This window comes from Rhea americana, unplaced genomic scaffold, assembly GCF_003343005.1.
Source record: "Rhea americana isolate MKP2758 unplaced genomic scaffold, rheAme1 scaffold_25, whole genome shotgun sequence".
NCBI lineage: Eukaryota > Metazoa > Chordata > Aves > Rheiformes > Rheidae > Rhea > Rhea americana.
The window spans coordinates 5,229,857-5,240,578 of record NW_028186368.1 but is presented as its reverse complement, the minus strand read 5'-3'; the positions used below and the strand labels follow the sequence as shown (position 1 = coordinate 5,240,578).

General features: G+C 38.7%; 1 protein-coding gene across 1 annotated transcript in view; it reads right to left on the bottom strand.

Moving 5' to 3' along the window:
- Positions 1 to 317: 317 nt before the first annotated feature.
- Positions 318 to 10,722, bottom strand: part of SIM1 (SIM bHLH transcription factor 1) — a 45,804-nt gene continuing 35,399 nt past the window's right edge. Inside the window, exons 10-11 of the mRNA XM_085306981.1 lie at positions 4,634 to 5,039; positions 318 to 1,099 (exon numbers count right to left, since the gene is read on the bottom strand). Coding sequence (XP_085163107.1) covers positions 369 to 1,099; positions 4,634 to 5,039 — 1,137 coding nt within the window. The 3' untranslated portion in view covers positions 318 to 368. The remainder of the gene's footprint in view (positions 1,100 to 4,633; positions 5,040 to 10,722) is intronic.

Below are 10,722 nucleotides of genomic sequence, written 5' to 3'. Positions count from 1 at the left end.
AGTTCAGAAGGTCTGCCCTTGGCAGCATTTACAAACAACCACCTCTTACACAACGTGCATGAATTGCTTTGCTAGCCTGCCCCAGGTGCTCCCCGCTTAGACCTCTTCCATCCCTTCCACCTAGCATGGCACCAAGTTTAGCTCCATTCACTATAACCCTGCATGCCAGCACTTTTTTCTTTCTTTTTTTTTTTTTTTTTTTAAGTAACATATGTTAGCTAACTTATCCCCCAAAACCTTAGGTTATTCTCGCTAGTGCACTGTGGTCTATCAAATGCTGGTAACAACAAGGGCATGAAAACATAGAATATCTTCCAATTACATCTCAAAGATTATTTTTTAACGCACAAAAGTTTTTAGAAAAAGCGTCAGCTTCCATTGGTTATTATAACAGATGTCCCCTTGTGTCCTTGTGCTGGATCTTGCTGCATCCTTAAGTGAGAAGTTACATCAAAGTGAGATCCATTACAGCCTAGTGAATAGTTTCTAATGGTTTCAGTGTCATATAGATGCTCCAGGGCATATCCAGTTAATGTATAAGCATGCTTATCAAAGTACTGCCTGTGGGAGCTGTAATAATTTGGAGACACTGCTGGGTGGTCCCCTGGGGTTTGATGAGGGGACATGTCTGAATGCATATAGTCTTTAGCTAGTACCAAACTAGATTTTGATATTCGGTCAGAATTGGGGCTGTTTATYCTAGACAGCGTTGTGGGGCTGTTGTCATAGTCATTCTCATGTGGGCTCATAATCTTTCCATCTCGTTGCTGGATGTGTTCACAGGGAGGAGTGTTGGCTACTGTAGGGACGCGGCAGACGTCCCCTGCCAACTGCTGCTGAGGGTAGTTTGCAAAACAGATAGCGTGCTTTTTCCCTGTGCCATTAATGGAGACCAGTGGATCAGGGGTTGCTTTCCGTAGCTGTAGTCTGTTTTCTTCCTCTTTAATCATTTGTTGGGTGGCTCTTATTAGAGTTTCGATTTTGCTGGGTTCGTGTGGACTACTCTGATACTGCTCAGTGCGGTATCGGTCGCCTGATTCACTGGCAGAGCCAGGATCAGGAGAACTAACGACACTGTCCTCATCCCAGTGTCCTCTCCCTAGGAAAGAGAGAAAGGGGACAAGCATTGAGGTTGAAGGAGGCACACAGTCTTAAAGAACAAGTACTCTGAACCTTATTTTACAGACAGAAAACCCAGACAGAGGCAAGTGACTGGTAACAAAGTCACCAACAACAAGGATGGGGTCTACCTCCCTTGCTTTTCAGAGACAGCCTCTAGTTTCTAGTGTCATTCCGCACATGAAACAAGTAACAAACACAGTTTTTAATATACAAGCAGGAGATCTAAGCACCTAAACACAGACAGCCGGTGCCCTTTGAGACACTCTAGGGTAAGCAAGGCATATGCACAGGCCCAGCATATATGGCACAGACTCTACAGGAGCTCTGTGTCTTCTGGAGAAGCTAGAGACCAGGCAGGATACTCTAGGACAAGTCAAATTGCATTTGACRCTCATATTTCTGCCCTGATTCCCATATCTCACCAACTCTTTGCATCAACGAAGACTGAGTGAACTGAGAAGATGGTGAAAACAAAGATCTCAAAGAATTACAAACATGTATCTTTCCAGCACGTCTTCTTAGCCCCTTTCAAGATCTAAAATGTAGAGAAAGCACTACGAAATAGTTTGTGGCCCCGTAGTGGCATTATGCAGGCTATATATGAATATAAACAAACAGAAGTCATGAAGCAGTTACACTTCATTAGACATGTGAGAACCTATAAGAACCTTCCATTTAGACAGGGTTACTGAAAAAATATATCATTTCCCAATGCATAAATATTTGCTGTATAAAACTTTTAGAATGGGAAAATGTAACCAGTCTTACCTCTCTTTAAATAATAAAGCCCATAGACATATCAGAGAAGGTGTTCAGCTTGCATGTAGCTGAAAGAACAGAATCAGACCTGTCAATCCTTGCTGGGAAGAAGGTGAGTGACCCCCACACCTGAAGCACCAGCTAAGGACACACTTAATAAAAAGCTTTGATAAAGGATTTGCTAAGATACATGCCCACAGGARGGACATGTTGGACTTGCAAAAATCAGTTAATGATGCTTTGCACATACAAAGTCCATTATAGATGTGAGGCCTGCAGGATAAGACTGCTTAAAGGAAAAACTTTTTTGGATTAGCATGGATCCCTCCTCCTGCTCTCTACTGGATTATGTGTTTGAGTAGCAGACTACTAACACTGTGTTGCTATGTTMATGACAAAATCAGTAGTGGGCTTTTATAATAAAATATAGCTTCTGCTTTGTAGGTTGAGGTACCACACTATGGAGTGTCTCACGAAGGTAAATTTATCCTTCACGCCAAAGACCTTGGCCTAGACTTTGAAAGGAAGTTCTAAGGGCCAGAGTGCAATGGGTACAGCACATGGTATGTCACATATACCATGACACACWGCAGAGCTAGCTGGTCAGCAGCAGACTCCAGACCATAGGCTCAGTTGTCTCACAGCTCCTACAAACAAGCAATACAGACAGCACTCCAAACTCCCTGAGGGTGACCAGAAATGCATGGGCTCCCATGAGATATACAGGGCGTCCCATAATCTTCAATTAGTTCTCATTATTGTAAGGTGACTAGAAGCCAGAACTACCAAAGGATATTTTAGAAGAAAGGAAAATGAGAAAAAGAAGCTGCTCTGGCAGCAAAGCTCACATACTATTGTCAAAAATGGGGTCATTTGTGAAAGGTCAAGRTTTGAAATTAGTACATCTGTACATTTTCAAGGGAAACTGAGATGTTCCTCTCCTGAACAGRGATCAAGATGTCAAGTTTTGCCCTCAAAGCTACGTGCAGACTGACGGTCCAATGAAACAACRTGATACTTGTGATACAATAGAGTGTAACTGCAGTACTTGGAATGAAGGACAAATTGAAGAACAATATAAAATCGAATTCTATTATCAGTTTGGAATGATTACCGTGATCAAAATATGGAATAAATATTTCACACCACTATATTCATTTCTTAATATAATATTTCTATATTACTGTCTTACTGTGTTTAGCAAAAATTATCATATATATAACTTAATGCCTGTAAAATTATCATACTCTGCTTAATTCTCTTTTKGGGAGAAAAAGGTAGAGAAACATAAGTATGACACAAATAATGAATGGACACAAGGAAGGACAGCATGTTTTAACAAGAAAAGTAGAGAACAGCACTGATCAACGTAATAAGAGCTTCTCTTTCCTTTCCCAYTTTTTCTCTAACTGTGTTTCCTAGAACTTGCTACTTAGGCATTTTTCTACTCTTGATACAATTTTCCTTAGATTGGAACTGTTCTTCCTGGCCTCCAAGAGCCTCAATTTACATGTCAATGGAAGTGTGCCAACTGAAATAGGCCATGCACTCTTCTGAGTTCTGTAGCTACCACCTGTTTGACAAAACATTTCAATGAAAAACATTTGGATTTTTTTATGCGGCAGCTGTCCTTACAACCTTAAACTCTGTTTTGGGGTCAACTTCTATCCCTCAGTCTACCTTTTAAACCCAAGGACCTTTTAGTCTAAAGGCCAAAGCCAAAATCAGCCCTTCCCTGTGAATTTTCAGTCAACATCAGCCTCTAAAGATATGCTGTGCAACCTGCCAGACACGAAGCAAGGCTGCAGGCTTGGTGATGAAAATGCAGAGGCTCAAGCTGACTAAAAATTATAGCTGGGGATAAATGTCAGAAACCAAAAATAAGTATTTATTTGACTTGCCAATTTTAAATAAAATAAATAGCAAATCTTACATGGTCTATAAATAACCAGTGCCAAAAAAAGTCTGTTATTCCCCTCAAACAGGCAACCACTTAAACTAATCTAAGTTTGTCAGAATATATCTCACCAGATCATTTCTACYAGTGTTCACATGAAAGTAGGCAGTCCCTAGTAAATTGTAATRGATAATCCTAAAGTTCTTTTGAACTCATTTGAATAAGTATCCAGCCATATGAATATGTACATGAACTCTATCTAAACGTCTTGAATCTGAAGAAACAAGTTTAATACTTTTCCTTTCAGTCTGGCTGAGACCATTCAAAGAACAAGTGTCTTAAAGTTTTTATGCCCATTCTCTTCTAGTCTAAGACATGACCAATCCTAATGTTCAGAAAATTAAARTAGGAAAATAATTTCTTAAAAACCTTTAAAGATTTTTTAAAATATTCAGATGCATTTAATTCTAACTGAAATTTTATGTTACATATATTTATCCAGGCTAGGTTGGTTTTAGGTCAAAGAAACAACACATTTCTATTAAGTGTGRCATTTTGTTCACATTTTTAACATCWTCTTTAAGATCTCACCAGCCAGATATTCCTACTTCAATTTCACAGATTAAAAAATATAGCACAAATTACTGTATGTAAACCAGACTGTCAAACTCAGCTYGAACTGTAGGTACTCCTCATTTCCACACACACGATCTCTGAGACAAGGCCATGCAGCAAGAGTCTCTCTCTTTATCTCACATGCATTTAAGCAGTTGCATCTCTATGTCATGACTTTGAAACTGCTGCTGTGTCTGAGGTGGTGTGGTGCCATTTCTGCAAATCTGTGTTATCTCTTACCATGAATCCTGTGCACGGAGGTTATGTGGGGCATACTGTTTTCGTAYGCTTCCCTGCTTTCAGGGGACGACTTTGTGAGGGGCAGCCCCGAGCGAGAGCCCCACCAGCTCTCTCTTCCGGGCTGTGGCGTGCCAAGGAAGTATCTGCCAGCTTCACACCTGCCGCCTTCRCAGGCCTGCGTATGAAAATGCCTGTCTTCAGTCAGCCGGGAGTGGTCAAGTGCAAAGCCATAGCAGAGGGCGCCGCGGTCCGAGTACTGCCGGTAGGCACAGGAGACATCGTGGTGCTGGGAGCTCGGCCTGTCCGCAGCCTCCAGGAGCTGTGGAGAAGCGGTGTCGGTCAGGGGGCTCCCACCCCACTGGCTCTCGTGGTCKGATTCGGATCGCTCGGTGTGAAAGCCAGAATACTACAAAACAAAAGAACAAGCAGGGAAATTACTAAGTCTAGGTGAAATCAGCAACTGAAGAGACAGAGAGAGTACGCATGTGAGGGAGTGGTTTTTTTTTTGCGAGCGTGTTCACACGTCTTTATCTGCTCATTGGCTTCCTAGTGCTCTCACGTATAACACTCTGTAATGAGCCCGCAGATGACAGGACAGATCTCCTGAAAGTCTAAAACATCCTACGTCAACCCTTAACAGCCATCTCCTTTATGATGTGTAACACTAGGCTAACCAACATCAATGTTGTAATTCAGTATATTTTAAATATTTCCAGGTTTTTCCTTACTGCTTTGAAAGCTGGTGCTTATGTTCAGCAGTGGTGCTCCATTGCTCCTCTGCAAAGTGCTTTTTTTGTAAAGGGATTGAAATAACGCTCCCAGTACATTCTCTCGTGTCAAATTGAAACTGAATGCATTTGCAAGCTCTTTTTCTAAAGCACTTTTCAATAAGTTTTTTTCTCTCTTACCTGGGATTATCTTGGAACTTCTTTCCTCCTGTCAGGGAAAAGAAAGCTTCCTGTAGGTCCTGGGACTCCCAGCACTACTACAGAATAAAGCTTCAAAGTAATGGTAGGTCAGTAGTAAGCTGAAACCACAGCAATGTGGGAAGATGCAAAATCCAGAGACTGTTGGCCAGAAAAAGGGACCAATAGCCAAAGCAGGACATTTAGGCACCCTCCCCAAAACGAAAGAAGAAAGCTAGTAGGCAGTTGGAAAAGCAGACAGAATAGAAGCATGAGTATTTGTAAGAGTTAAGCTAAACTTCATAAATTTCTAGATGTTCATAGTAAGTGTTTCAGACTTTTGGATATTTTGTGGAAGAAAATATTTTCTTTCTTTTGGATATTTTGTGCTTATTAAACCTCGTAAGATTTAGCTATCTCATTTTTTAATCTTCTTATTTATTGGTGCTGTCAAAATTCATGGAGCATTTTTAAATCAGCTTCACCCATGATTATGGATTAGGATGAGACCAAAAGCTGTACATGCTCACCTCTTCAGTACTGTGTATTCATATCACAAATCAGTGTATTATAACTATAAATTTGGAATTCTCCCATTCTATCATTCACCTTCCAGATGCCCACTCTGCCTTTTCTTTCAATAGGTATTAGGCCTCTCTCCTGCAAACATAAGCTTACCTTCCTTTTCATTAGATTGAGTTGCTATGAAACTCCTCATTATCAGCCAGGATCAAYGTTTTATGCACTTACCAACTGAAAGTACTGACCATATGTTTGACTTACAAAAACTTAAACCATCTGTGCAACATCAGTAGTGGAACTACTTGGGTTTTGGCATTTAATTGGCTATTTCTTCAGTATTCCAGTTCATATTTGCGAATACTGTTTGTTGACAAGATAGGCTATTTAAAGAAAAGCAAGAAAAGCAAGACAGCGGCTTTGCAGATCTGAAATTATATTAGTGGGTTCTCAAAAGAAAACCCACTAGGCAAAAATCCTACAGGTAGTTATGGAGGAGACAAGCAAGCTAGTACCACCCAATTCTTCCCAAGGTCTTAGGGATAAAAGGATAAATTTGATTTTAGGTGGAAGTAAGATAGTTGCAAACTCATAGAAAAGTTCTTTAAATGTCATCAGCTCAACGTAAGTTAACTAGGAACTTTATTCAACTATCATAGTGCTATGTGACCAACTAGAAAAATTAACTTCTCTATTATCCTTTCATAACTAACATCTTCAAACTGTCTAATCACAAAGATATCTTTATAAATACTGACTGAATTATTGTAAACCTTCTAACAAAAATATATAGATAAAATTAAAATTTTCAATTAAAAAAATTAGAAATGATCAACAAAATTTTAACTATTCAGTTACATTAAAAATGAAAATTCACAAAAGGAAAAATTACTTTTGTGTCTCCTCTTACTTTTAAAATTATTCTAGCAYTATTTTCAGGTTTGAGTTTATAAATAAGATTTTTTTTAATTTAAAAAGTTACTTAAATTGAAATATAAGATAATATAACATAAACGTCAGTACAAAAAAGTTTGCTTTTTTGTACTAGAAACAAAATTGATAGTGTGCATTTCTTTCATGAGGCAGACAAATAAAATTCATTTCCAACAGTATTATTCTGAAATTTCAATTTTTTGATCATTTATCATGATAATAAATGTCAAGATTCCTTTAAACTGAAAATTCTGAATTTCATGAATCTAATAGATATTCTTCCACCAATTCTCTGTCCTTAAGAATACTTCAATACTTCAAGGTCCAACTTAGTTATAACTGAAAAACTGCTCAGATTTTTTTTTTTTTTTTTTTTTTTATCTTGGACCTAACCACAAAGGATTCAATTGCATAGGGCCTTCATACACTTTTCTTAAAGAATGAGAGACCATTTCAAAGGATACATGTTCGGTGTATCAGAAATGCACCATGTAATGTGTTATACAACCGTGTAGTCAAGACCAACAACACTTCATGCATATTCTTTGTACTTGGTGTAAATGATGATTATTTGGGATTTGACCAATGGCAGCTGCAGGCCATGGGCAGAGTTGAATTACCACAGTGAGCTGCTTGTGGCCAACATTGTCTACTTAGGTTTGATATAGCTGTTCTTCTTAGGGAAGAACACAAGTAGGTATAGGCCAAAAGTATGTCTAATTCCTTTAAAGCTAATCACATCTCAATTTGGCATCATCAAGCTGCCTCTTCTGCTTCTGTCCTACTACTGCCTCTTCTGGGAACCCGACGTTAACAGGTGGAGGGTACAAATATGGGCATGCATGACCTGCTGATGGACGGAGAAATGAAAGGATGATCAAAGATATTCCTCTGCTGAAATGGGAGTAGAAACCTTATCTCTCAAGTCAGAATTGGGCTCCCATATGTCAAGTGATGAAAGACCATAGGAACAGAATTAGATTTAATGAAAATTCTAGCCAATTAGAATTAGTGAAAGTATTGTTTTTTTGTAAGCAGCCCAGTCCTACCTCACCAGAAATGTTTTCTTTTCTGCCGATTTTTCTCTCTGACTCCTCTCTGGTAAAATTTACTATTTCTTTATTTAGCACAGTATAGTTTAACCAGAGACAGAAGATGAAGAACTTCTAGACGGGCAATACCTGAAATTACTCCAGATGATTTTGAATCATCTTCCAGCATAAACAGCAAAAGTAAAGAAATTAAATGATCCTCTAGCTCATTCCTGCAAACTGAATTGGCATCTCCAGATACTAGACAAGTCTTCCAAGGTGCTAATTCTATGTACCATCCCAGTAAGGACAGACCAGCAGAACAACACTGACACAGAAAGGGGTTATTGACCATCACTGATGCTCCTTTTACTCCAACAAAAGCTTTGGAAGGGCTGAAGGGGGGCAAGGAAACAGGAAAATGTTAATTACATGGATAAGAAAAGCTTGCTGTAAGAAAGGTCATAAAAATGTACAGGCCAGTAAACAACTGTAATATTTCTCGAGTGATTTTCTTTTACCTGACCTTTCATTCCTACAGGTGTCTCATTGGCCTGAGTGCTCATCTTTTCATACACAACATCAGCCTGCTCCACACACAATGCCAGATCTTCAAACAATAGACATAACAATTACATAATTTTCTGGCAGCCTTCTCAAGTTTTTATCATTACAAACATTAAATATATAGTGAAATCCTCTCAGAGTAGTGTCCTATTTTCCATTAAAAACTTTCACTACATTAGCATTAGCAGCTTTCCTCTTGATTTGTGTCTTAACCACGAGAAAAAACATCACAGATGCGGGCTCATTGTACTAAGAACATATGCATGCTTTTAAATCACTTTTATCTTACTTTTTGCTAATGTAATCCTGAAATGTAAAATATGTTCTTTTTGCATTCACTATTATAGGCAGAACAGATGGTGAAAGGCTTAGATTAAAGTAATACAGCATGTCCATTAAAATAACCCCCACTGCTGGTGACTCTTCACCAGATCAGGAGTTATGTTTACTATAAAAAAAGGGTTTTGCTTTGCTCTTGAATACATTAGAAGTTGCCAAAGCTTTAGGCTACAGCAAGAAACGATAAACAAAAGAAAGGCTGACTACAATTCAGCCTAATTCTGGTATCTTTACCACATTCTTTCAAATCATGGGTGATGTCTGAATGGAAGTAGACTACAGAATTAATCCAGATTATTTTTTAAAGTAGCTATAAAATCAATTTACATATTTTGCTCCAATACTAGTTGTGCGGTAAATTAGCAATTATTGATATGCACCTACTAAAGAAGGCTGTTACTTCCAAAAATAAATGCATACGGTAACACACACCAAACCCTCACTCAACAGATGTTGAGTATACCCTTAATTGTTTGTGTGTATGCATATCATATACACATCTTTATCCAAGAACTAAGATGAGATATGAAGCAATAAAAATTTATCCAGATCTGACCATAAAACATTTCCATTAGAGGCAGACAACAGAAAATTTTAAATATTTTCTTTAAACGATCATCACTAATGGGAGATTAAACTCCAAAGCAGTTGTTCAGATGATCACAATTAAAATGTTTTTCCAATCTTGTTGCTATTTCCTGTGTACAGAATAAATGAGGTCCAGGGCTAGCTTTTAGGAACACAAAATAAATGAGGTCCAGGGCTAGATTTTGGGAGCCCCTCTCAATGACTATTATTATGGGAGATTACCGATATCTTTTAACCAACTCACAATTTCCTTTTTCTACATATCCCTATCAAGACTTCATCTCTCCCATTTTTTTCAACGCTGCTTTCTACCCTCCACCTCTCTGGTAGGACAGCACTAGAAGACCAACCTTCAGCGTGTTTAGGTAAACCCTACAGCTGTGCGATAAATTCTGAGTTGGTGTCCTCTTCACTCATCCTTCCAGAGCTTGGGACAGGTTGAGACCCCACAAGCCAACTATGCTAAAGTCAGATAGTGTTAATCAGACTGACCAGCATCTCCAATTTAATGAACTCAATTTTGATCACAGAGTCTACAAATGCTATATAATAGTATGTCTGTTTTAGCATACATTTGGGGAAAAATTATTAATACTGTGTTAGGTGTCCAAAACATCCCCCTTTTGCTGTAGTAGCAAACATTCAGCTGAAATTTATTAACTCTGGTTTTCTTACAGTTCACATCTGATGTAGCTATCCTAGGGGCACACAGCTGGCAAGAGAGTGGATTCTCAGTCATCACCCAATAAAGCATATGATTCCCCTTTCTCCTCAAGAGTGAAGAAGCAAAGTAAATGCTAAGGGAAAAAAGGAAAAAAAAAGGAAGAAAGTACATAAAGTTTAAATCTCCTAGGTGCCCTTTAATTTAAGAAATGCCTCTGCCCACTGCTATTATTTCACTAATAAACCTCCTGCTTCCTTCCCCAATCAAAACCCAAGGTTGTTTGTAAGCCAAAACCCATACCCTCACTTTCCAACCAAGGCTTTTGAGTCATACTAATTCTCCACAACTGAGTGGCAAATTATGTGGGCTGGAAGCTGAGGGGCATAGGGTATACCACCTGCTGTAGTTTCTTTACAACAGCTTTTCTTAGTCTTTCAACAGCTTATTCAGTGGTTGAGAAGGATGAGAGGGATGCAAAGCCAAGCTGCCAATGTTGCTTGTGGTGATGTGCTACAATGAACGGTATGGCCATTTTTCAAGAGA